This window comes from Falco naumanni, chromosome 6 (assembly GCF_017639655.2).
Source record: "Falco naumanni isolate bFalNau1 chromosome 6, bFalNau1.pat, whole genome shotgun sequence".
Taxonomy (NCBI): Eukaryota; Metazoa; Chordata; class Aves; order Falconiformes; family Falconidae; genus Falco; species Falco naumanni.
The window spans coordinates 81317169-81344894 of record NC_054059.1 but is presented as its reverse complement, the minus strand read 5'-3'; the positions used below and the strand labels follow the sequence as shown (position 1 = coordinate 81344894).

At 40.0% G+C, this 27726-nt stretch overlaps 1 protein-coding gene and 1 long non-coding RNA gene across 4 annotated transcripts; one reads left to right on the top strand and one right to left on the bottom strand.

Moving 5' to 3' along the window:
• Positions 1-180: 180 nt before the first annotated feature.
• Positions 181-25953, bottom strand: LOC121090147. 3 transcript variants are annotated; one of them, XR_005828466.1, is made up of 6 exons: positions 25725-25953; positions 20067-20202; positions 17803-17891; positions 6698-17090; positions 6518-6573; positions 181-234 (listed from the first exon to the last, which is right to left on the bottom strand). It is a non-coding gene; the product is annotated as an uncharacterized LOC121090147 (long non-coding RNA). The 3 variants fall into 3 exon arrangements; XR_005828465.1 differs by having other exon boundaries at positions 9675-17090; XR_005828464.1 differs by having other exon boundaries at positions 6518-17090.
• Positions 17076-27668, top strand: LOC121090144 (cysteine-rich venom protein TEL1-like). The gene is made up of 8 exons (XM_040598306.1): positions 17076-17936; positions 20863-20924; positions 22215-22334; positions 22806-22893; positions 24009-24154; positions 24905-24999; positions 26550-26638; positions 27556-27668. Exons 1-8 carry the CDS (start codon positions 17762-17764, stop codon positions 27564-27566), a joined length of 786 nt encoding a protein of 261 aa, XP_040454240.1. The 5' UTR covers positions 17076-17761; the 3' UTR covers positions 27567-27668.
• The last annotated feature ends 58 nt before the right edge of the window (positions 27669-27726 follow it).

Below are 27726 nucleotides of genomic sequence, written 5' to 3'. Positions count from 1 at the left end.
CTAGCCATATAAATATATGCAAATGAGTCATACTCTCCTACTCGTGGAAGGGGCATCCATGCCAAAGGAGTAACTGCTTCTTATATCCTCTGTTAGTATTGTTGCTGTGGGGCTATTCTCACTGATGTCAAAGAGCAGCTGCATAGAGGGGTAAGAGCCATTCACTCACCTATCCGTGGTCAGCTGGAGTGCTGCCTCAGTGCATGTCTGTGAGTATGATACTATTTGCATCACCTGTTGGGAAAAAGCCTCTTTTTAAAAAGCAAGAAGAGACATGCTGCTTTCTTTATATGACTTCAAAGAATAAAAGTGGGAAGTGGTAAATAACATGCCTAGGAGTGCAATGACTTCCCAATGTTCAAATGCGATGGCTCCTGTGGACCCATACCACCCTTACAAAACCAGTGTCAAATGAGCTGGTATCAGTGGAGCATATGCATACATTTTGCTGGTTAGCCTGGTGGAACAGAATTTTGTGAAATAAATGAAGTTGATAAAACCTGAAGAGATGGGGGGATACCAAGCCCTTAGCAAAGAGATGATTGTGGCTGAGCCCAAGCTGGAGGTGAAAAATCCCTTCTTTGCCTTTTCCCTTCAGTGTCCTCTGACACTGCCCCTTTTCCCTGTCCTACTCATAAGCACCACCCCAAGCCAACCGGTTGTTAGCATGTTCAATGCCATCCATTCACAATTCCTTCGAGAGATAAGAGCGTCAGCAGGATGCACTAGGGTCAGGGTGTCATTCCTCCAGGACATGACTACTAGACATACCTGCACCCCTAACATGCACATAACCCATAACACAGGGATGCTAAATTAATCCTCTTTCTCTTCTTCACATAAAAAAGGTTAAAGATGATTGTGAAACACTCATCCTACTGGCCTGGAGCAGCTGAGAACAGTCCCTCTAGTGTCATCAACCCAAAATAAAAAAAGAGGAAAACCACGTCAGGTGTTCCTGCCCAGATTATAACCACAACTCTGGGCTTCAGGAGAGACGCAGTCTTCGAGGCTTAAAGAACACAGCTAATGCTAACTGCAGAGTAATCCATGCTAGCTGCATGACCCCTTTCCTTTCAGCAGGTTTTTGCAAGTACGAAGGCACTTGCTCACAATGGAAACAGAGGCACTCTTGCAGCCACCCACAGATCCAACACACCCATACACCCATACTATCCTGGTTCCTATAAAAGCATCATTGAGGTAGAAAAATACTGAAGAGGGTTATATCATTGACACAGAAGAGATTAGTACTTGTGGTACAATAAAAAATAGCTGTTATAAGAACACATTTCCAAATTTAAATAACAACTAATTATGCCTACTGTGCTGTACAACTATAGTATGGCTGTATTATAACTTATCTATACTGTATCATCTTCCAGTTAGCCTTTATTTCCTATTAAGTCTTGCTGTCTATTAACTAGGAATATTTCTGCCTTGCCTCTCCTTGTATGCCAATCAAATTCCCTGCTAAAACAGCTGGAACTTCTTAATCTTTTTTTCCTCAATGTTATTTGCCTGGACACCGCTTGAGAAAACTCAAGAAAGATACTGTTTTTACAAAGGTGCTTCCAACTTTTGACCACAATGTAACTCTCAGAGATACTACAATGTTTTTGGTTTTGTTTTGTTTTGTTTTGTTTTTTCCCCATGTTTCTAAACTCCTAAAGAAAATTCAAGGTGTCTTGCCTAGCTGCAGATTTCTAAATGTTAGGGATCTGATCCAATCTAGTCTGTCCATGATCACTGGAAAAAATGAATCTCTTTCAGAGAATGTTTATCCTACTGTTTGGAGAAACCTGAAAAGGTGTGATGAACAGCCTTCCTTCAACGGTCTCTCTCTCTCCATCTACCACACAGAAAGCCTACACAATCCTTTAGACTGAGATCCTTAAGGTGAAAAGATTCTTAGGTCAGATGAATTCTACCCTCTGTCAAACTACTTTATAATTGCCTTTCCAATGGAGTAGTTATGAATAAGATGAACACCAGATCAAAGGAATGAGATCTGATTTCTCCAACATTTTCTTTTGTATATAAGACCCCCTTTTTAATTCTGGAAGAGCCAAATAAAGGAATTTTCTTACCATGTAGGCAAATGTGATGCAGGAGCACACTTGTAACTTTTGCTCAGGCAGAAATTCAAGGATTTGAGGTATAGAAAAAAAGGAAGCCTAACATTTAAGCAAACTGACATCTGTTTCATTAACAGACAACCTGGATAACTTGGGTTTGTGTGCAAGAGCTTTTATTTGTCATAACTCTGCAGACTGAAGGAACTCTTTAATCAGCTTCAGCAGAGCATATTCCCCTAACTTTGGTATTTTTTCCCTCACAGCATTTAGCAATGCAAACAATATTGTGGATACCTGGAAGCATTGCAGCAGATTCACAGTAGCAACCTGTCATAGTCTGCCCATGTGAAATTGTTTCTGAGACAAAATAAAAGGAAATTACCAAAAGAAAATTACTGTCATTTGGGAAATTCGTATTAATTGCCTACAGTCATAGTCAATGTCAACTGACTCATCAAGGAATATTTAACATTAAGGTTTGAGTAGTCCCCAGAAAAACAGGCTCTCTGTTTTAAGTCAGCTGCACGCTGTAACAACTGCCAGAATAGGGTTTTTGGTAAGTCAGGCGCTCCATTGATCTGGAAATGACAAGATTTAGGACATACATTTACATAGAACAGAGGTGGGGACAGCTTGGAAAAGTTAGCAGGGTATGGAAATTTTCAAGAACGTAAAGCTGAGGTTTCCATCATGGACCATATGGGTGCCACTAACAGGCACTGCTAAATAGGTTACCCTGTATAACTAAAGCTATTGCAGATTGGCAGCAAGCACAGAAAAATGGAGAGGAAAGAGTGCTGGGGAGAAATACAGCAGTTATTCAAGCAGAGACGGTTTCAATTAAAAAAAAAAAAAAAAAAAAAAAAAAAAGCAGAATAATCAGTAGCTATTGTTGTCCATGAGCACCTCTACACAGCTAGACTACAGTAGAATCCCCCCATCTCAAGACAGTCAGAGGAAAAGGAATGAAAAAAGGCAGAAAGACCCAAATCATCTGTACTAATCCCTGGGATCTCTATGATTGTCATGGTGGCCTGGTTTCTGCAGGACACAGCCAATATATTTATTTTTGCCATTACTGAAATTTTTGCTTATCTGTGGGAAACTACTCTCTTCTCCAACATTAACGCAGATGAAGCTCTTATTTTCCTTTCTCATAAGCTTCTTACAATGTAAGAACAATGAAATGGGACTTTCTTTTGGCCTCACCTCTTCCTCCCACCTTGATTTACCCCCCATACCCATTCCCTTGTGTATTTTTATATATATTTTTTTTTGTGCATCTCTGAGAAGAATCTGTACCTGTCTTCTCTACAGCTCCTGCTGAAATAGAAATTAGACATTCCTTGCTGGCCCTCTCTTCTCTAAGCTGAACAAATACAGCTTCCTCAGCATCTCTATTTATGTCATAACTCCAGCCTCCAGTCAGCTTCATGGCCTCTGTGGTACTTGAAATTTGCAAATATCTTGCTTATAATGTGTGCACCAAGCCAACAACACCCATATTGAGAAAATCCAATGGATAGATGGAAATCATTAAGTGTTCTAAACACTGTTTAGATTATAAACCATTAATCTTACAGTGTCCAGGTTACATACCTGTAGTATGCAGTCAACATATGGCCCGAAATTCATGCTAATTTATAGTAAAGTAAAGATGGCTCTTATTCTGTGTGTACTAAAATGAACAAAGACTTCACTGGTGGAGGATGAGTACCAGTAGGAGTAAAAAAGCAGTGATTTTAAATGTACTGCATTGGTTTTGGGCTTTGGAAAGTTCTGCTTCTTTTGTTTTGGGAGTTATTCTATTGTCCTATAATATTGTTCTCTTATTAGAGAACATTCAAATGGCACATTAAAGGTTCTATTTTTAAAAAAATAAGATACTAAAGAAACGGAGTAATTTAGAAAATTCTTTACATGTCTATCTGAGCAAATCAATTTAGCTGTGAGTTTTCACTTTCAAAGCTGCCTTGAGAGGATGAAGGTAGAATTCAGCTGGCCTGCCCTTGAGCATGTATACAGAGGTGTCCATGTTCAAGTTAGGTTCCTGGGCTCCCGCTACAGCCAGCGCAGGTTGAGTCAACATAGCCAAAATTAATAGCTCTGCAGACTCCATTGATTCTCTCAGCACTGTAACGGGTAGAGTATCTGTCTAAGTCTTTCCCAAATAATGTCCAAGCATGGTTCAAGAACCAGCATGAGGCAGAGACCATCCTGAACAGGCAGTGTTACTGCAGTCATCCAGTTTGGAGGCTGACAGGCTCACCAACATGTCTCACAGCTAGAGATCAGCCCCTGGCACAGATTTATTTGCTATGCTTATATGTGTATACACATATGTATATTTCTGTATGTATGTACAGAGAGGGGGACAAGGATAGAGAGCCTATGTATGTACATATAGGACAATATATATGTAAATACACATACAACAAAGCCTTACAGGATACAGAGCTAAGACCTAAACTCCAGCCCTTCCATTTCAAAATTTATTTACCTTTTCTTTCTTACAAACTAAATGTGTGACAGCATCACTTATTTGGCAGCATTTAGGCTCATATTTATGTATTTACTCTTTTTATGGGCTGTGCCTTTCTTCTGGGCTTACTGTGCAAGTTCAAAACCTGAAAATTACCGTTCATTTTATACATTAGGAAAACTCTGTGCTTCTAAAATCAAACAAGGTCTTTCAGAAGAGAAAAACATTGTACATGGAGCCAGCATATAGTTCACAAGTCTACCAACAAAATTATTGATGCTTTCTCCAGACTAATTTTTCTAGGCTCTGTTTTGGGTGCCAGCAGGATCCTTGATGGCAATTGCTGAGCTGTGGTTGGATATTTAAGAAATTACTCATCTGGACGAGGTATAACACCAAATGAGTACCCCTTGACATATGAAAACTCATGGAGATTTATCTTACTGAAGCAATAAACAATTTCTGCGCAGAGCCATTGCTTCCTAAGCTAAGCCACTATTACATTACGGCTGAATGACACAAGGTTACGCAGCTACCAAAGCATAGAAAAAAGCTTCGAGAACCTCAGAGGAAAATGAGACATTTATCAGTCCTGGAAGTTCAGGGGCATGGGTAAAAACAGTGATTAGCAAAATGGAGAAAGTGTAAAATTCCACCTGTAAATAACTATAAAAATAGTGTGAATATTTAATATGGATTTGGGGGATTTTTCTTTGTTTCTTTGGTCACAGATTCTTACACAACCTTGTTCAAAGTTTTATTTAATTACTGAGAAAATTTTAAATAAAAAGTAAAGTCACATCTGGCTTTAACAAAACAAAAAAGAAAAATCTAAGTAGAAAGAAAAATCTTCATTAAAAAGTCAAAATTTTTGAGTGTTCAGAAGAAATTGGGATCCTTTAGTTATCTGTAAGACAGACATCTGTGTCAAAGATCTCTGTAATCAACAGAGTAGTACAAGCATTTCCAGAATGCAATGCATCTTTAGTTGTTCAAGTGGGTTAAATCATGCTCCATTGATGCCTTTTTCGGCTTAATCACTACAGGATATCTATATGACTAGCTTAGACCAGACATTAGACTCTAACATATGAAGACTTTGTTAAAAATTATCTTAGCATGCATACCTAAATATGGTTATGTTATCCTCTGATATAAAAAAGAAAAACACCATCTGTTTTGTATAACTGATCAATAATAGGCCCTTGTTCTTTTAGAAATGGAATGAAAGCTAATATGAAAAAAACATTTGCAATGGAACTGTAACTGATTTTGAGCAAGGCAATTCTGGGCTTCGTGTGCAGAACTAGTGAATACAAAGAAGCTATTGAATGGTGAGACAATGGCAACTTCTTGAGATTATAAAAAAAATAATATAGAGAGAGCCCACCTTTGTCTATAATTTAATCCCCAGATGTACTGTCATGTAGCAACATTAAGGCATAATGAATCTGCTCTGTTATTTGCTTCGCTGTGGGCTTGGAGCCAGGGAGTCATTCTGCCCGAGAGACAAAAGACACTCTGTCTGCACAGAGATCCCTGCATCTTCCTGACACGTTTCCTCATACATTTTGTGAACTGTCTTTCCCCTCCCCTCTCCCTCTGTTATGTTAGCTGTGAACTGCAGTGAAAATCTGTCTGTGACAGACACTTTCGGTACTTGGTCAGCTGTCAGACAAGCGTGAGGTGAAAGACTTCAAATATGGCATTGGGCTCACAAACACACATACGCACACACATAGAAACAGCCATCACTGGCTATTGCTCAGGTCCAAGCATGAAAACAAAAACAAAACACAGGAAAAAAATCAAATCCAAGGAAGAAAGTGCTTCTATGTAAGTCTCAGATCTTGCAAACAAAGAAGGCGTATTTAATGGTTTCATTAAAATCAGATTTGTAAGATCTAAACTCTAACTGCAGGGTTAGTAACATCTTCCTTCCATACCCAGAACTCACCTGTGGCAGTATTTACTCGAGGAGGTCTCCTCTTTGAAAGTTATTTCCATTAATGCCTAGACAAACATAAGGGAAAAAGGCTTGATGAGAAACCTGTGAATGGATGAATGGCCCAGGCTGACTCATAGAGTATGACCTACAAATCACCCCATCACAATCCACCTTCATTTGGGTACTTACATGGCACCTGGCATTGCATTTTCATCAGTCTACCACGGCAAGGGCCAGGCTGTTAGGATGCTGTATCCTTACTGCATTAGATTAGTACACTGCAGTGAAGTCACAGTGTTCATCCAGTGTGCTAGGGCTCCAAAAGATATACCCTTTTTGGGTCTTGTACTATAATAAAAAGGTGTTGTCTTCTACAGGACCAGCTGAATCCTGCCTGCAAACACAATGCAGGATTCAGGGAAATAAAAGGAAGCATCTCAGTCAGAGATCAGGACTGGAAAAGCCTTGTTTGCTCAAGATCTAACCAAATAAAGCATCTGTGCTGGAGTACACAAATGGCACAAGAAACTCCTTGATTTTCTGGAGACTCTGAGAGACATATTTTGGATCCACTGGTTGCATGACTCTTTCAGCATAATCAAGAAATCTAAACAAACACCATGGTCCCCATTACTATATCTAATATTCAAAGACATTCCTAATGTCTCTGGATGCCTGTAGACAACTGAATCTGCCAGTGATTACAAGAGTCAGGGCATGCAGGTCAAGTGTAGACACCAGCCATTAGGTGTGTGAACTTGAACCCTGCCACAGGATCACTCAGGCACTGCAGAGATACAGGCGCCTGCAGAGGGTGGTTCACCCTTTCCTAAGACTCAGAAAAGACCTGTACAATAGAAATTGGATAGAAGTGTCTGAATTTTATGCTCATGGAGTATGGATTAGAGTTCTAAGAGGGACTATATGCCTAATATTTAGACAGCTGAGTCTCCATTTCTTTCCCTAAGCTTAGCTATTCCTGGCTGTGTAAGATGCCCTGGCATATCTGAGACAGACACCCAGGGCTGTCAGATATGACAAAACATGAATGGTAAGCTCAAACTTCCTGAACCAGTAGCTAATGTTAAGGCAGAATATCTTACAGCATCTGAAGACAGTGCCAGGCGATGAAGTTGAGGTAACTGAATTCAACATCTGAAGGAAAGTGACTGGATCAGAGACTGGGCTATATTCAGCTGCCCAAGCTTTGGTATTTAGTGTCATTTTAGAAACCATGAAGATATGACAGACAGCTTCTGGGAAATCCCCAAGGTTTGGAAGCATAACTGAGGCCAGGTAACATAACTCATGATGCCTGAAACAATAGGGATGTGATTCACTTGCCTGAAAATAGACATTTAGGGTTATTTTACGTACTGCAGGATGCCCTGTCTAGCCTTCACCTGACACTCCAGAAGGGCAGTCTCCTATAAGTGCTGTGCAATACCTGTCAGTACCATGCATATGTCTCAACCATGCTATAGCAAAACTAGGAACAGACATCCATGTTTCAGCAACAAAATCCTCTCTTACATGTCTCCACTTCAAACTTCCCTGAGCATGTGGAGATCCAACCTTGCAAGTTGTCACCCACACAGCACAGAACTGCAAGTACCAGCCAGCTAAGACACAGCTAAGCAGTACGGTGCAGTATGGTGTGTGATCAAAGGCAGATAACCCCCATCCCCAGGCAGTGCTCATGGCTCCATAAATGGAGACATTTCTTCCTTCTTGCAATTAATCCAAGCTTGCTCAGCCTTCTTTACTCTTACTACTGAGGACATACCCGAAGAGGATGCTCATCCCCTTCTGGTGGATGTAGAGTATACAAGATCTGCATCGTGCAAATCTCTCATAATGACATTTTTTGTAAGAGAAGAAGGAGAAAGGAAGGGCTGGCTTTGTGTACAAAAATTAAATTCCATTTGTCACTGAGCCACAAACTTCCTGCATTTGACAAGCAACTGTTTTCCTCTTGTTTCCTCTTATTGCATCCGGCAATTAATATTACTTCCCCTTTTCTGAGATAACTTGGCTGGACACATTCATTGATGCTTATTAAAATATGTCCAGGAATATTTTTACCACTGAAATTTTTAGAATCCTCAGGGGTTCTTGCCAGAGAGATAACAATCACAGTTACAACCCAACAGTACTGAACATTCTCACTTCTCTTCTGCCCCTATGGTCCTTCTTTTTTGCTTTCTCATGAGCATGAAAAAGTCCCTCTTAACCTCCACAAACCCAGCCTTCATCTAACAACGGAGTTCACTTTCTCTTCCACACTTTAGCATTTGGCATTCTCTTCTTGCCCTGGCTCTGACTGGATTCTACTTTTTCTCAGACTGTCTTCTCAAATGTGTCTTTCCCCAGCGCAAGAAGCCAGGGGACATGGCACACAAACCAGAGAAGCTACAGAAATTCCCTGTGAAAAGAACAGAAAAGACTTAACTCCCCAGGGGTTGTGCACCAGCTTTGAATGTGCTAGTCCCTTCCTTCACCCATTTCCCTCAGCTTCTGCTACACTTGTGTATCTTAACAAGGCTAACTTTTAGTATCTCTTTCATTAATTAGTTAAATAAAAATAATTTTTTAAAAGGAAGAACTAAAAAATATGACCATTCAATAATCATAAGATAAAAAGGTACTTCTAGGATGCAGTATGATTTTGTGTAGATGTTAACTTCAGGATGGGATGAAGCACGTCCCAAAGATATCTTTTAATTTCCAAAGTCTCTGACAGGAGTCTTGCTCAAATGTAGCTGGCTGTGTTTGTTTAAATTAATTCCATTTCAGGTACCTAAAGGACTTGGAGCATGTGGTCTTAACGGCCTTTGTAATACTCTTTCATTCAGAACTTCTCACCATTTTTCTTAGTAAACCTTGTTTTTAAGTGAGTTCAAAGGGGATGTGACTATATAAGCCAGTAATGCCAGGGACAGCCACAGCTATAATGTATAGGCTGCCAATACTTGCTTCTTTAGAAGAAACAAACTACGTGATTCAGTAGCATTGTCTGTTTTTCTTTCTTACATTGTAATGACACTTAGTTTTGGCACAGTGGTTCTTTAGCTGTTTAGGTTGATAGATAAAGTTTCCTGTATTGCGTATGTCTATTAACATAGAATACCTGGGGGGAAAAAAAAAAAGATTCAGCTTTTATTACCTTTATATGTGTAGAATTTAGTGTGACGATGGATACAATATTACATTAGAAGCCAACTGGAATCATGTCCAGGTACTTGATACCAGGATATGTTTTTAACCTGTAGAAGGAAAAGAAATTATTCCCAAAGATTTTGGGGTTTCTTAATAAAACTGGAAGCACATTATTCATAGAAATAATTATTAAATTCTCCAACTGTGATGAATTTATGCCTGAACATTTCCTGTTCATGGCATCAAGACAAGGCCTTTTTGTGGGAGACAGTTCAAAAAGATTTGGGGCTTTTCTCTTTCAGTGAAAGGCCACAGGGTGCAATTCTGCACTTCCATTAACGAGGGCCTACGTGTGTTCCTGGAGATATTGAAAAGGTCCACAGAAGCTCTGTTGGCTCTTGGAGCCTTCTCCATCCTCTACACGTTGATGAAGGACATAATAAATAGTAAACGATACTGGGCTTCAAGTCTGAGTGGACACTCTGGCTTTGGCCGTAAGAGGAGATGTGACACTTTAGTTTTCAGAGTCCTTCATGGATAACACATATGCCACTGCAGCCAGGGAAACAGTGATGGAATTTCTAGCCAAGTTGTCTTGAGTCAGCCCAAAAGACCTGAAGATTTGTTCTGATGTGCATGCTTGGGGAACCGCAGGTGCTGGAGGAAAACAAATTTGCACTGTGAACATAACTGACCTTGCCCAGTGGATTTTCTTCTCTACTCTGAGTCATGGAGAGATAAATGAACATATCCAGGGATATAGAAAAACAGAAATATAGTTTTGCCACAAAATCTTTCTCCACTCAGATTTCTTGATAGAGTTACTTCTGAATTCCAAGTCTACTTCATAATAAAGTACATTACTAGTCTTAAACACAAGATTTTGCTATGTCTGTAACAGACTCTTGCATTTGACCACCTCAGGGTTTAATCAGGCTAAAGGCTAGGCTGTGCCTAAAAAAACCCTTCTGGAAAAAGAGAAATGGGAGCCTCACCAGTCCAGTGCACCGTTAGGTGAAGGTACTGAATTTTGGAACATACCCATGGATGTACTCTTTCCTTAAATGACCCATGTTCAACAAAGGGTAAGAAATATATATCAGACATTTATAAAAATTCACAGAATGCTCCTTTTCTATCATCTTTTCCAGGCCCAAAACAGTTATCACAGATGTTCCCTTCTGTGACATCAAACAGGTTCTTGACATTTTTTAATCAGAACTGATTGATAACAGCAGGCATGCTGGGAATTAACTGTACCAAAGATCGAAATGAGGCCTTATAGAAAAGCATGATATGGTACAAGGATATTGGTATACAACCTTGTTACATTGCTAAAATAGTGGCAAGCGACATCTCACCTTAAACATGGAAACACTTCTTTCAGATAAACTATGGAAATTTAATTTTATTTTTAGTTGCATTTTCCTGTGTGACTGCCTAATAAAATAGATCCTTGAAACATAATCCTTCTAAGTAAATGTACTGTTGCTAAATGCATTTTCTATGGTAGAAGTTTGACGTCACTAAATAAAGGAGTTGTTTAACCTTCTTCTAAGTCATGCTTGCTTAGAGTTACTGGCTTTAGTACTCTGGGAAGACCTCCAGAAGAGCCTGGGTATTGTGCTCTGTCTGCAGAAGGGGTGATGGAGAGAGAAGAAAGAGTCATTGGCCCTTGAAAGAAACCGTATCATCTTTAGGATGGAAGCACCGTGCCCCAGCAGTTGCCTTTGCAGCCAGCCTGTTCCTAGAGATGCAGAGTGGAGCCTTCAGGATACTGTTCTGCAAAGGTTGTGCTTAATGGCACAATATTTCTATCAGTTTACTGGTAAAACTGAGGCCTTCGGAAACACGAAAGTGAGGCAGAAATAAAAGCTGAGGCATCAAGTTTCTTTCAGGATTATTAATACAGTTTGGACTTTCAATAATGGACTCAAAATATTTAATCAAGCAGGTGTTCTGGGGTTATACTGTTCACAAAGGAATTATCTCCCTGAGATAAATGCAGATGATATGTAGGAAAGAACACACTTTTGTTCAGGGTAATAAAAAAAAATTATATGCTTGAGTAATTGAGGACATTTTCATCATATGGAACATAAGAAAAGAATGTGGCCCATTATGTCTAAAATACCGGTGGGAAAGCTGCCAGGAGGCCTCCTTGGGCTTTAGGAGCAATACATCTATTGACTGTTCCATTTGCGTAACAGGCATGAAATTCCAGATGAGCATTTGGGGTTTTTGCTTGTGGCGAATAGAAAATGAGACAGCTCCACCCATGTGTAAAGCAGGACTGCTGAACAGAAGAGATTGTGTGGTTGGAAAGGTGAAATTTCTCGCTCAAATGTTTTGACATTTGTAATTCAGGTGTCTGTTTTAATGCATGAACAGGGATGTCATGCAAGGTTGGCCTCTAAGTAAGATGAATGTGGAGGCTACCTGTCCTTTTAAAGGCTAAAAATGAATTTTTAGATGAATAAACTTAATTGAGATTAATCCTAATCCATGAAAACAACTATTTTTTCCTCTACTGGAAAAATTTGATTCTTTCTGCATCTAATTCTTTCTACAATCATGAAGTGGAACAAGACCAGGAACATCTAGATATTTGGAGACTGCGTCTAACATACGGGAATTTTTTTTTGCAGAGTGAGGTTTTGGAGGCTTCTGTGGCTTCTAGATTAGGTCAGGCTCTCTTTGTAGCCAGCAAGAACAGAAAAATACTTTCAGAAGCTAATTTATTTAATACAGTTGTCTATGGTAGGAAAAAAGAAAGATGTCACCTACTTTCATGACTATTGAGGGACTCCAGACACCTATTTTGTGCTAGCTATGCATTATCTGGACATCTAAAGACAGGTGAGAGCAATCTGAAGTATGATTCTTCATGTAGTTTATTAGTGCTTTTTGTTCTTACTGTGATAACCTCTGGGACCCTGTTCTGTGCCAAGAAACCATTTTAGAAGATGCTGTACAAATGAGAACAAATGGATGCTTTTCCTCCTAGCTGTCTACCAGACAAGATAAAAGAGGGGTACAGATAAACAGGGTTTATAAATGGAGATTATAAGGACAAAATAAAATTATTTTGACCTATTTGTAAGACAATATCCACAGACTAGAACTAGCTAACCTTACTGAAGTATGTTGTAGGCATAAAAGTAAGGAAGATCTAGAGATAGCTCTGCAAATGTTTACTAACCGCTTTCCCATAACAAAACCAAAGATGCTGAAAATTTATTATCTAATAGGTGAAAGCAAACACCAGGGGCTGTGGAAGCCATGGTCAGATCTGAAGAGTGGGTGAAAGATGACTTCAGGAGACAGAGAGGGTCTGAAAATGTCTGAAAAATAGAAACAAGTAGCTTATGATTAATGAGATGGAGCTGGGATAGAAAAAATCATGGTTAGGAATAGTCTTTATATTAGCAATGCCAGTCATACAGACCCATTATAAATGCCTGAGACTTCATGTGATTTACTAGAAAAGTGAGGTTTAGATAATCATGTTTTCTGTGTGCGTGACCACTTTGCTTCCTCAGTGGATGTGATTTACTTCATCATCCTTTAGTCATCTTCAGTATAAAGTCTAGAGCTGAGTTAGTTGCTCTAGGCTTTGTTTAGAGAAAATGAAGTAAAACAGATGTTTGTAAGCTTTTGTGGATATAATATATTTTAGATAAGTAATACAGGATTACATGATTCACATCCTGGAAGTGTCCATTTTTTCCCATATGCTATCAGGGGAGAAGCGCCTAACTAGTTTCAATGACATCAGAGAGTTTAATTTCCCAAATTTAGTGGAAATCACCATAAAAATAAGGCTTTTTTGGGTGGGGGAGGGTATTAGATCAACTATTACTAAACATTCAAGAATTTACATGTCTGTCAGATCTTACTTTAACAGTATGCTTAATACTGAATTTTCCGATTAGGGATAACAAAGCATTTCAGTTCAGTGTAATACTAAAATTAATTCTGAGAACAAAACAGTACAGAATAAACTAAGGAGAGATCACTAAAAACCCAGTTGTTTCCTCTCAAGGGTTAGTGCTGGGACCAATAATATAACCCATCCTCATTAATCACCTGGGTGATGGGACAGAGTACACTGTCAGCGGGTCTGCACATGATACAAAACTGAGGAGAGTGGCTCACACACCAGCTGGTTGTGCTGCCATTCAGAGACCTCAGCAGGATGCAGAAGCGGACCATCAGGAACCTTACAACCTTACAAAGTCAAGCAAAGGCTTAAGCAAACACCAGGGTTTGCCCCTGAGGAAGAATAGCCCCATACGTCAGTACATCCAGGAGACCAACTGGCTGGAAATCAGATTTACAAAGACCTGGCCATCTTGCTATACAAGCTGAATGTGAGCCAACAATGTACCTTTGTGGCAAAGGTGGCCAACTGCATCCTGGGCTGCAGAAGGCAGTGTTGCCAGCAGGTCAGGGCAGGTGGTCCTTCCCATCTACTCAGCACTGCCTGGGGAGCTGCATCCAGTTCTGGGCTCCCCAGTGCAAGAGAGAAATGAACATATTGGAGCAACTCCAGAGAAGAGATGCTATGACAGAGGTACTGAAGCATCTCTCATATGAGGAAAGCCTGAGAGAAATGGGTCTGTTCAGGCTGGAGAAGAGAAAGCTTAGGGTGGATCTTATAGGTATGTAAAAATATCTGATGGGAGTGTGTAAAGGCAATGGAACCATAATCTTCTCAGTGATATCCAGGGAAAGGATGAGAGGCAGTGGGAACTAACTGAAATGCAAGAAATTATATTTAAACTTGAGAAAAAAACTATTTTACAGTGAAGGTGGTCAAACACTAGAATAGCTTAGCCAGAGAGATTGTGGAGTCTTCATCTCTGGAGCCTTTCAGAACCCAACTGGACTCAGCCCTGAGCAGCCTGTTCTATGTGACCCTGCTCTGAGCAGGAAGATTGAGCTACATGTTCCCCAGAGGTCCCATCGCAACCTCAACTCTTCTGTGATCCTGAGATCAACATAACTAAGGCCTACAGCAAGAAGAAATTTCTGTAAAAGGGCAAATTTTACTTGAAGATAAATAAGATCCAAAGTCTAGAAATGGAAGGCATGGAACTTCAGACTAGAAGTGCTTCATTCAAATAAATCTATAGTTCAAATAAGAGATTGAACTCTAGAGCCAGAGAGGTAGTTTCTAAGCCTGTGTTTATGCAATGCATGGTTTTGACAGTCAAGATAAAAACACTTGATACAGCCACGTTTTATCATCCCTGATAACACATTTTAGCAGTTAGTTTTGCTTCAGAATCTTGGGGGTGGGGGTGTCAAGTCCTCTGTGCAGAGGGAAGTGGCAGTCCTCCCACTAGAAAAGCTTTAGTAGAAGTGCTTTATATACAAGTCAACAAGCAGGAAGAACTGGGTCTCCATGCCCAGTCTGAGAGTTACGATGTCGTATCGTAACCAAAGAGCCCAGTATAGGCTAAGATCTGTGCGGCTGGGGAGTAGCCTTGCTGAAAGGGACATGAAGGTCCTTGAGGATAACAAGATGAACATGAGTCAGCAGCATGTTGGTGCAGCAACGAAGGCAAATTGGACACAGGGCTGCAACCTCAGAAGCTAGCAGAGATAAAGATGTCATCATCCCACCCTACTCACTGCTTGTCAGTCCACACCTTGAGTATGGTGTCCAGTTCTGGTACCCACAGTTCAAGAAAGACATGGACAGATTGGAAAGGGGGCAAAGGAGGGACACAAAGATGGTTGAGGGGATGGAAAATGTACCCTCTGAGGAAAGGCTGAAGAAGTCAGGTTTTTTTCTCCCTGGAGAAGAAAAGGCTCAGGAAGGACTTCATGACAGTATTCCAGGACTTAAAGGGCTGCTACAGAGAAGACGGAGGCTGTCTCTTCGCAAGGAGCCACATAGAGAAGGCAGGGGGCAACGGGTCCAAGTTGCACTGGGAGAGGTTTCACCTCAACATAAGAAATAAATTTTTCATAGTGAGAACAATCATTCACTGGAACAACCTCACCAGGGACATGGTAGAGTCCTCATCGCTGGAGGCTTTTAAGATGTGTTTGGACAGGCTGCTAATCTCATCCAGGTTCCCTTTCCCACAGACAAAGATCTTTTGTTGATCCAGATGATTTTTTTGAGGTCCCTTCCAACCTGGGCTGTTCTATGATTCTATGATATAAACTATAGGAACAATTTCCAAAATGTCATGACAGAATCTCTGCACAGGAATGTTATTACAGGATAGTCTGTTGTTCTGAATCATTCACTTGGGTTTGTAGACAGGCCTTACACTTACACGGGAAGTTGATTCAAGACTTCTCCGTGTATATAAAGCAGAGAGATGAATGACATGAGCATAACAGGATATACTCTTTATCTTAGGATCCACAGCTCAGTGATTGCCTGAATACGATCTTTTTCTTAGTAATGGTTATAACGATTATCCTGGTAACACTTAGTCCCTCTAACAATTAGAGGTTCCCACTATAACTAATTAAACTGTCATATCTGTCAACAAGTGAAATAAGGCAAGTCTCATTTGGTGCCTTTCCAGTGCAAACAATACAAAAATCACACAACCTTAGAATAGTTTTTGTTATACAGGACCTCTGAAGCTCATCTGTTCTAACACCACGTTCAAAGCATTGCCAACTTTAAAGTTTGCTCAGCACCTTGTCCAATTCTGAGTACCTCCAAGTAAGCAAAAACTACCTCCTAGTCAATCTACTTCAGTGCTTTAACAAGCCTCAGTGTAAAAATTATTTTCATTTATATCTAGTCAGGGTAGCAATCTGTGGCACTTACCTCATGTCCCTGTTGTAAAAGAGTCCATCCCCACCTTTCCCCTTTCCATCATGGTGGCCCTTTGTTAGGCTTACTGCAGTTTGTTAGTGTCTTTCTTGTACTGGGGGTTCCAAAACTGGACAGAGTAGTCAGACAGCTTCAGAAGTACTGAAAAAGTGGCTGTGATCACCTTTCCCAGCACTTGCACTACGCAATGTCTAATGCAGTGCAGTACATGGTTAGCCCTCACTGTTGCAAGGGAGCACTGAGTCATACGGAACTTGTTGTCTACCAACAACCCTCAAACAATTTTTGCTAGAGCTGCTCCTTGGACAGTTGGTCTCTCCCAGTTGTTTACTTTCACATCTTTTCCATCAAGTAATTTCTTCATCTTTTTGAGATTCATTCATCCTTATAATCTAGCATATCAACTGCTCCCTGCAATTTGGTTTAACCCCCAAACTTGCTGACAGTGTGCTCCTTTCCATGTAATTACAAACTAACAAATCATACCACTACCATTTTGTCTGGTAGAGCCAATAAACAGGTTTCCCAGGTAATGAAAAGCAAAAGATTATTCTGAAGGCACACTTCACCAGGGACTAGGGCAGGATTTGAGTGACCATGAGGAAGGAAGACCTGAATTTAAATAGAAAAATAACAACATTTTATATAAAAGCAGACAATGACAACTGCTCTCGTCAGCAATTACTTGAGACTGAATGTGGACAGAAACAGTCAATGTGCACACAAATTCCCTCCTGATCTGGCAGTATTTCCACCCATTCTCATCTTACCTCACCTAGCCGGAAATGCCAAAAAAAATATATGCTTTAATGTTAGTGCATACGATAATCTTTTAATCTTTATCCAATACTGGGTAAAAGTAGTAATTACAGAAGTATCTTTGTCTCTTTTTTTTTCACTTTTACACTACAGGATTGATGTAAAGAAGCCATAACATGAAGAGGAACTTGGCCCGGGATTTTTTTTTTAGCCCCATGGAAAAATCAATAAGCAAGATTCCATCTTAGTAACGATAGTATCAATCTGGAGACACCTCAGTAGCCAGCTGCGTTGATTTGCATTGCTGGAGATTAAGATCAAGTCTTACTACAACTGGATGTTTCAATCACTAGCAGTGAGCCTTTGTACCTGGGGTTCGCATGGACTGCAAATTCACATACAAGGAGCAATGCATATACAACTCGTTCCAGTGTAGTTCATCTCTTCCAGTACCAGAAGTAAGAGGAAATAAAAATGGAACACAAACAAACAACCTTCTTCTTGGAAGAATGTGCATTTGACAAATGCACGGTTCTATCTGGTCACTATTTGAATTTTATATTACCTGTGACGCTGAGTCACCTTGTCCTATCAGGAAACAGAAGAGTTATAAATCACCCTCCAGTGAAGAACACCAGTCATTTCCACAACCACCTGAAGAAAGACAGAAGAAACATCTGATCTTCCTGGAAACAAAAGGTACAATTTATATTGATTTGGTTTAAGTATTGCAATTTTTTTCATGTATTAAAATTCAACCTAGTGTCAAAAGACTTCTTGAACAAATTAAGACAGTCACAGAAGGAGGATTTTATTCAGTGAAAAATAAGGATTACATAGGCAGTAGTGTAACACAAGATGAAAAAAAAGGGAGAGAAAATTAATGAACAATCAAAAACAGATGAAAAGCTGCCTGTATGCAAGAAAGTAGTATCTTGGCAGATTATATGTACATAGAGAAAGAGACAGAGACAGACAGAACATATTGAATTGGATATATATTCAGTTCAGTATATTCTGTTGCTGTATGTAGCCATCACCACCTATTTTCAGAGTGGGGAAATTACCACCTTGTGCAACTTCCCACTCTTGTGCAAGGGGGCTGATAAAAAGGACATTGTGCAACAATGCTATAGAAGTGCAATGACACTTTGTATTATTCCCCTTTAGGTGTTTTTCAAGGATAACAATAACAGGGATGTTCTTTTGTAATAGATACTCAATTGTATGAATAATTTAGGATACACCTTTTTTTTTCTGTTTTTAGGAGGAGAGATGGGAAAAACATATTCACACAAGTTTGCTAAACTCATACAAACTAGGGATGCTAAAGCACCATCTTTCAGTGGCAGATCCCTGTACACAGATGGAGTTGCAGGAAAGTCAGTAAGACTTGGCACGTGTCCTGATTTATGTTGATTGAGGGGGAACAGGGGAGGGGGACAGAGAGACTGATTTTAGGACCAGTGCCTAGAAATTAATGCAGAGCAATTAAATTTACATCTCATAAACCATAAGCATTTGGTTGAAATCAGTGGAATTGCCAAAAGTATGTTAATATCTTTGAGCAGGAAACCCACTGGGTCTTAAAAAGCATTCCAATGGCATTTTGAAACTTATATCATGTATTACGTTACCAATTAAATTTAATTTTAAGTTAATTCATAGAAAATATTACAGTGAATGAATATTTTGCCCATGTCTTTAAGTTAGATTTTTCAGTTTGGTTTCCAAAATAGAAAGGCTTCACAATTTCAATAAAGAGTTATTTTTCCTTTAAAACAAAGAATTTGGTTTAACATGTTACAGGTGCAAAAAAGGTTGTTTTCTATTTGCATATCATCACATTTTGCACTCAAAAGACGTATTTTTGCTTGTAACTTGGGTACAGCTAAAAAAAATAAACCACCACCTCTACGTACTTTCTAGTTAGAAATTAAGTGAATTAAGATTTTTTCATGCTATTTGGAATATAATCTTATATTGCTAAACACCTAGGTCATACACGCTGTGAAGTTTTGTAACATCTCTGAGAAATTAGTGGTAGAAAAGTTAGTAAGAAAAGACTTCTGTGACCATAAAGTACTTCAAGGAGGCATAGGTGATGTCAAAATTAAACTTAAGTGATGCAACATAAATACTAAGAAAAGGAAATCAATGACTTCTACTGTTAATTACCAGTGTGTTTTTCTCCTGGATCAACTAGGTCTTTCCTCAACTACAAGTGCTTAGAATAAGCCACCCTATTTTGAAGGCTGTGAGAGTTTAATTGTACCGATGTGGCCAGTTTGCCCAGTTTTTTGGCCTCTAAGCAACAGCTGCCCACAGCCACAGCCCACTTCAATGGGCTTAGCTCTTTAGTAGGGCTGTAGCCGTGTCCCTGCCTACAGGCTGGGGACTGTGGGTTGCCCAAAGCAATGTGAGCAAGCGAGTGAGGGCCTTGCTGTACCATTTGAAAAAGCAGAGTTTTTCTTACCCACACGTTCTCCACGAGCCGGAGCACCTTGTGTTTTATATAAGCTGGTTGCCTCGAGGTAAAGTGGCTTTGCTGAATATGAAAAGATCAGCAAAGCCTATTGGCATTTCCCCAAGAATAAATTAAAACTAAAGCCAGCAGTCCCTCAAAAACAAGTAACTTAGGCTAATATTATATCTCTGCGGTAATCTGCCCATAAATTCCCTGGGAGTGGGAAACTGGGAAGAATGCCAAAATAAGTAAATTTCCCCCTAGTCACCTGCTTGCCTGCCCAAGGTAGCTAAGGAGAAACCAGATGAACATAACTCCTATGACTGATTGCAATCAGACACCTGAACACTGAAGTGACTTACGTGACCTCCTGGATCATTGCAGTGGGATGGTATGGGGCTTGGAGACTCCTGAGCAAGCAGAGCCTTAGAGTCCAGCCACTGGTGCTTGCTTCTTCCATGAGAGAAGGTTCTCATTTCTGCTGTTCTTTCACGCTACCTGTAATATAATTAAGAGCTGTCTTTGAAAAAATAAAAACCAGAAAAGCTTTCTGAAACAAGTCTTTCCCAGGAAGCCAGCGCTGGTCCATTTCTGGTCCAGGCAGTTCTGCTTCAGCTCGTGCAAAGCTCCGCTGTGCTGGTTGTTAAGGGTTTTGAATCCTGACTTGGACACCTAAGTGTAGAGGTCTGCATCTGGCCTGAGTGTCTAATTCCCTTTTAACCACTGCAGTCCAGTCAAAGCCAGCAACAGGGAGTAGCGGAAGCGTCAGACTAACACAGACACAAACAAGCTAAAAGCAGCATCCCTCCCCAGCCATTCCACAGGGTGGGAAGGAGCAGAAGGTTTCCTAGAGGAAGGGAAGCATGAATGTCCTTCTGTACTGTGAATGCAGGTAGAGGTATTTGAACAGGATTACAGCAGGGAGCATGAGATGTACAAAGCAGTTGATTCATAGAAACTTGGAAATGCAGAGGGGGAATGAATTTTATTTTTTTACTACTAAAAATGGGAGGAAGAGAGAAGGAGGAAAGAAAGTAAACATTACCTTGCTACTCAAGAAACAACCAGGAAATACACAGGAGAAAGAGGCATTATATATTCAGAGAATCGAAAGCTTCACAAAAAAAATAAATTAAATCCTCCCTTTCCTCTTTTCAGAGATGATTCTGCCAGTGGTATTTCTGTGTCTCGCAGCTGTGCTGCCTCCGTCCATTGGAGAGGTAGGATCCACAATTTGTGCTCGGAAAATGGGGGTGGGACCCGAGGCACTTGTGGTCTAACTGAATATTGGTTTTCCCCTGTGCACCGATCACATGCAGAAAGAGTCTGAGTAGATGTCTAGGATCTGGAAAGCATTTATCCTTGAAGTTTGTTTAACTTCAAAGCAGTAGATTGGTTCCACACTTGCACACTAAACTGTCTCTAGACTCAGTGTTACTTATGAGTTAGGTCAGAGATAGCTATGTTGTCCAGAAGCTTCCATAGACACATCCAGTAGTCTGGATGTCCCTTCCTATTAATTCCCCACAGTTTTACAGGCAGCACTTGCCTACTACTCTCTCTTTCTTGTCCTACAGATCCTTGAGCTGTGTGCCTCTCCATTTGTGCACAGTCCCATCCTCTCCACATGTATCACCGATTTCCCTCAGTTAAATGAACTAACATGCTCAACACACACTTAAAGTAGTTCCTCCCAACCCATACTTAGTGTGAAGTTTGAAGTTTGCTACTTCTACTTCAGAAAAACTGCTGTGACCAAAGGCTTGATTACATTTTCCCCTTAATTACTCAGTTTCTGCTCTCCATACTTCAGTCTAGAAGACTAGTGAGAATGGTCATAAAGAGAAGGCTCAGTTCTTCACATGGATGTGTTTTAATGAGAAAACACAACAAAAGTTTGGAAAATGCTATCAGTTTTGGCAGGAGTGGAAGAAAATCTATGGCATGAAAAACAGTTGCACTTTTTTTGTTCAGTGGGATGTCCTGATGAAGTACCACAAGAGGTCTGTTACGATCTTGTGATTAAACAACAGGTTCCTAGAATAAAAAACATTGATAGGCATGTTTAAAATACTGAAGAAGGGGAACACAAGTTAAGCACATTCATGTCTTCAGATGATTCTTAGATCCTGTTTCCTCAAAATCTCATGAAGGGAATTATGATAATAGTAAAATCAGTCTGATTCAGTTGCCTAAATTTAAGAGTCTACAGGCACACGAGGCATTCCAGGATATCTCAGCCATCACAGAAGGTTGGCAGATATGACACAGGAGCTAGTGTTATTAGTGTTAACCTCTCTCTACACTGTGAAACCACTGAAAGTGCTACTTCACACAGAAGCACCCCTAGCGACGCTTAGGAGATAAAGCATCTCACAGTACCTCCTCCACCACGAGGATTCTCTCTTTGGCTGATAGCAGCATCTTGGTATTTTAATATTTCCTAGACAGGATACAGGATTTAGTTACATTCAAATTAAAACGAAATATAACATGTTCTTGCAATTTAGGAACCTGAAGGTCTGGATGCTTTGTCAACTAGCAAAGCAGATCAGCAAAAGCTGATTGTTGACAGACATAATGCCCTCAGGAGAGGAGTGAAACCAACTGCTAGCAACATGTTGAAGATGGTAAGTTGCATGCTGTAAATATATTTTTAATGTGTAAAGGACTCTGAGAGATACAGGACTGTATGCAAGGCCACATTATTTTATGTAGTCTCAAATTCACTCTCCAGACATTTCCTAAGGGTTGAGTGTGGCCAGCACCAAGAGAAACATAAAACTGGGTAGGTGGAAAAAAAAGTCTGGAAACTTCTCTGGTGTATGAACAATAATGTCTTTTTCTTTTGGAGGAAAAAGAAAAGGAGAAGCCATGGCATGGTGCATTTCTTTCTTATGCATTATTCATCAGTCTTTACAGTTTCTATTCTCTTGGGTGCATAGTGATTTTGTTCCTACTTTCCCTGCCCCCCAAAAAAGGGGAAGAAAAGGATTTTTATTTTTTTTTTCTGATTTGAAGCATAATTTCAAAATTTTCCTTCAGGAGGGGTTATTAATTAGTACACATCTGAATTACTTCTATTTTCTTTTTTCATTAAGGAATGGTGTCCTCCAGCTGCAACGAATGCCCAAGAATGGGCCAATCAATGTACTTTAAGTCACAGTCCCGCTAGCATGAGGAGAACCAGTAAGTGAAGCATGAGTGCTAACTGAATGATGTCATACATGTCACTGATGTGACCGGTTCAGTTGTTGGGGTTTGGTGGGGTTTCTTTGAGATGCCATTTATATTCAATGTGATTTTGTTGGTGCATGCGACAATGGCAAAAATCTACATATAAATTTGTCCAGTAAGTAAGACAAGTTTAATCCCATTCTCATCCCAATTGTATCAGTTTTACATAGATGTATCCCATTTTCTTCAGTAGGTGGGGAAAAAAAATCATAGTGAGAAAGCACATTCTCTCAAAATATCCATCAGAAAGAAGAGGATCAAGACCCAGTTAGCTGCAGAAACCATCTTGCATGTGCTGGATGAAACTGTCTGGGAAGGAAGGGGAAAAGGGTGAAGGTCCAAAACCAGCTGGTGGTACTAAGCATAATTTCTAAGACTCATAGGTTTTAAGTCCCCCGGCAGCTTGCAACCTATAACTATCTCAGAGATTCATATAAACACTTCAGTCACTGAATATTGAAATTACAGCTATGCTATGTTAAAAATAGCCACGATCAGTGCCTGATGTGTTGTTGACTGTCTTCTGTCTATGCTGTACGAAGATGTGGACTGTCCTTCAGTCCCCATACTGTCTGCCTAAAAGCCAAATCCTCTGCTTCTTGCTGAGCTGAATCCCAGATGAGAACTAATGTGTACACAGTAGGGTTGGACCTGGATAAAACAGTAAGTGAAGACAGTATAGACACCTTCTTGTGTACCAGAAGTAAGCTTTGAATTATTTGGATTTTCCCAAGACTACTGAGCTGTGACCTGAATAATTACTAGGTTGCTAACTTCCAAAGAGCAAAATTACAGTCATGAATCTGTGGTGCATGTATGCAGGTGTAGCTACAGAGATGCAGAAGGTATGGCAACAAACAGACTACCAGCCAAACAGGCTGGCCATGCTGCAAACTTGTCCAGTGACAACTTCAGTATTGACAAAAGGTGATGTCCCTGAACTGGGAACAAAACCACTCTGCTGTCCAATCTAGGATGAGGACTTCCATGGAAATCATACCACGTTTTACTGTCTTTTTCTCACAAGTGTATCTTTTATGTATTTCTCGATACCTTTCTTTTTTCAGCTACACAGTGTGGTGAAAATCTCTTCATGTCATCTGCCCCTTTCTCATGGCCAGATGTTATTCAGTCCTGGTATGATGAGGAGGAAGATTTCAAATACGGAACTGGAGCTAAAACACCAGGTGCTGTCATCGGCCATTACACTCAGGTAGATGCAGCTTTTTTATATTTCAGGCTGAATAAATAAATATCTATATCTGAGCTAAGCAACTTTTACCCTCTGATTATCTTTGAAGGGAACAAGTACAATCAAGACATGAGAGTTATTCTGACAAAAGATGAAAACTTTCAAAGTAACAGAATTAAAATGAAAACAATAGGCTAAGTGTCCTTACAGAGTAGAGGGTAAAGATACTGATATTATAAAACTTCAGGAAGAAACAAAGGGAAGAAATTTATTTGCTTGTTTAACATCTGACAGCTGCTCAGGCACTGGAAGAATAGGGTTGTTTAACTATCGGGGAGGAAATATAAATAGGTTTGTTACAATCTTCAGCTTTCCATTGACTCAGAGAGTTTCCAGTTGGATAATGGTTTATGATAATCTCCTCTGCTCACCTGCACAAAATACAGGACGCAAAATTTTATATGATGATTCCTACATCTTCTTCAACAGTTTTTAATGGAATGAAAACATACATAATTGAAACAGTTTAACTTAATTGTTTTATATATGTGTGATAAATTATTATCATTATATCCTAAATGTTCCTTGGATCAGAGGTGAAAACAGGGGGAAAAAACTTTTTTCTAGCAAGGTGGGACTTGCATTTTACTTTAAAGGGTAAATAAAGTGCCTTAACTTGGTTGCAAATGTTTCTGTAATGCATATTGTACTTTAATGATTTTTAAATGTGTATTTTTCATTCTCCCATGATTCTTTTTCTTATATCTACAGATGGTTTGGTACAATTCTTACCAAATTGGATGTGCTGTCGCTTACTGTCCCAACAGTAGATACAAATACTTCTATGTCTGCCAATACTGTCCCATGTACGTATAAATTCTTATTCTGGAACTTCTTATTACATTATCAAAATTAGTGGGGAGATGGTGAAATTTGTAATAGTACACATCACCCATAGCTGAGGAACAGGTCTGAAGAATGGATTAGGAATATGAGGCAACAGAAACATACTCATCAAAAGAATTGTCAAAGAAACAAAAGCATAAACTACATGCAAGTGACACTGATTTTCAGATTAAATACCATTTGCTTAAAAATCCTGATTTTCATAGTAATAAATCACAAATATTTTCCATGTTCTACTTAAAATCTTGGTTCAGAAAGGCATATCAATATGTACAGTACAGTTGTGACTATAAATAGTACTAAAACCTAAAAGGTTGAGTGGGAATTTTGAGGCAGAGTGATGATTTCATAAACTACCTAAAATTTACTTTCATATTCACATTCACATTCACATTGCAATACGTTGTGATGGGTTGACCTTGGCTGACTGCCAGTGGCCAGTTTATCACTCTCCCTCCCCAAGAAGATGGGGAGAAAATATATGACAAAAAGCTCGTGGGTCAAGGTAAGGACAGGGAGGTCACGCACTATTTACTGCCACAGGCAAAACAGGCTCGACTTGAGGAAATAAACTTAATTTATTATCAATCAAACAGATTAGGATAATGAGAAAAAAAAAATCTAAGCCCACCTTATGCCCACCCCTCCCTTCTTCCCAAGCTTAACTTCACTCAGAGTTTCTCACCTTCCTCCCCCCGGGCAGTACAGGGGGATGGGGATGGAGCTTGCTTTCCGTTCATTGTACCTTGTCTGCACCGTTCCTTCCTCCTCATGTTCTTCTGCTCCAGAATGGGGTTCCACCCATGGGAGACAGTACTTAACAAACTTCAGTGTGTGTCCTTCCCACCAGCTGCTGCTCATGAACTGCTCCACCGTGGGTCCTTTCCATGGGGTGCAGCCCTCCAGGAACAGACTGCTCTAGCGTGGCCCCCCCACCAGGTCACAGGTCCTGCCAGGAGCCTGCTCCAGCACAGGCTTTCCATGGGGTCACAGCCTCCTTCAGGCAGCATGGATCCTGCATGGGATCCTCCATGGGCTTAAGGGTGGTTATCTGCTCCATCGTTAGCCTCCACAGGCTGAGAGGCACAGCCTGCCTCACCATGGTCCTCACCATGGGCTGTCAGGGAATCAGGGAATCTCTGCTCCTGCACCTGGAACACCTCCTGCCTTCTTCTGCACTCATCTTGGTGGCTTCAGAGCTGATGGGCTCATCTTTGGGCAGCAGCAGGTCCAACCTGAAGCTGGCTGGCACTGGCTCTGTCTGAAACAGGGGCAGCTTCTGGTGGCTTCTTACAGAAGCACCCCCTGCAAATCCCCCCTGCAAATCCTGTCGTCCCCACCCACCCCACCCCCCCCGCCCTAACCTTTCCAGAGAAATCCCACACATATATATAAAAACTCACATATAGCCAAAGACTGAGTGTAAATTACTATAGGTATGCATCTGTATATTATTCTCAGACATGTTATAGTGACATTATAGTTTATGTTGATAATGTTGATGTTTCAGGGGGAATATACGAAGTTCAATCCCGACACCCTACAAAGAAGGAGAACCCTGTGGTGATTGCCCTGATGCTTGTGACAATGGATTATGCAGTAAGTTTTAAACATTTTATTTGTGACTTGGGTAAAGTTGATGCTTTTAAAAATACCGATCTGTTTATGCAATTGGAAAAGTTTTGAAATTATTTGTTCAAATACAGGGCCAAAAGTGCTATTACAGACCCACGCTTCACTGTGCTAGGTGCTTTACCTAGGTGGGATGACTTGTGGAGTGAAACTAAAGAAGGAATCTGTGCTAAGTATGGGCAAATGTTAGACAGTGGTTAGTGTGCATTGGGATGCTGATACCCTCCAATTCATGGATCAAGATACGCCCTAGATATCTTCATCAAAGATGATAATGTCTGGGTTTCCATATGGAAACTCTCATGAATACTTCCTAGTGTAAGAAGACACGTTGGCTGCAAGTGAGGTCAAGGATATGTTTATACTAATGGTAGCACAAAATATGAGCCATACCAGGAGAGGCAATTGTCATCTTTGAATCTAGGATATGCCAGGGAAGGAGGGGACTCTTTTATCTTTTTTTCTTCTTCTTCCGTTAAACAAGGGTGACCGATCAAGTAGAAATAGCAACACACCTGATAAGACCAAGTAGCAAATCTGAATTTTAAGAATTCTAACAGAAAAGCATATGGGCTGAGTCTCATAATGCAAGATTTACTTTCAATCTTCTGTTACGGAATTAACCTAATTGTCATAACAGGCTGTTGAATAAAGGAATAAACCTTCAGACCACCTTGCAAATTCAGTGAGAAATCACTTTGAAAGAGTTAGAGATTTTTGTCTGGGTGATCAAAGGTTTTGGATGCTGCTATGGAGTAAATGGCAACAAAGAGGAAAAAAAATTGAGAGAAAAGAAATACTGATGAAAAAAATATTCTGAAAGGAAACATTGTGAATTTTCAATTCCCATTTAATATTAATATTGTGTTTCAATTATTTTTCAGCCAAGCTTTGAAAGTTTGAAGACATTTATTCCAACTACCTTGGCATAGTCTCCTGGATTTCCCATAGCTTCATCAAGTTCACTGCCCTGCTTCCTGCCAATGCAAAACTGAAATAAGATAAAAGGTGCAACTTTTCCCTTCCTGGACATCCATCTCCTCAGTGACTTTTTT

Bases quoted from the DNA above. Each gene is read 5' to 3' on its own strand.
- LOC121090144 (XM_040598306.1), top strand. From the start codon at position 17,762: ATGCACGGTTCTATCTGGTCACTATTTGAATTTTATATTACCTGTGAC. The intron at 22,335-22,805 runs GTAAGTTGCATG...TTTTTCATTAAG, and splicing joins CTAGCAACATGTTGAAGATG to GAATGGTGTCCTCCAGCTGC. The intron at 25,000-26,549 runs GTACGTATAAAT...TTGATGTTTCAG, and splicing joins GTCTGCCAATACTGTCCCAT to GGGGAATATACGAAGTTCAA.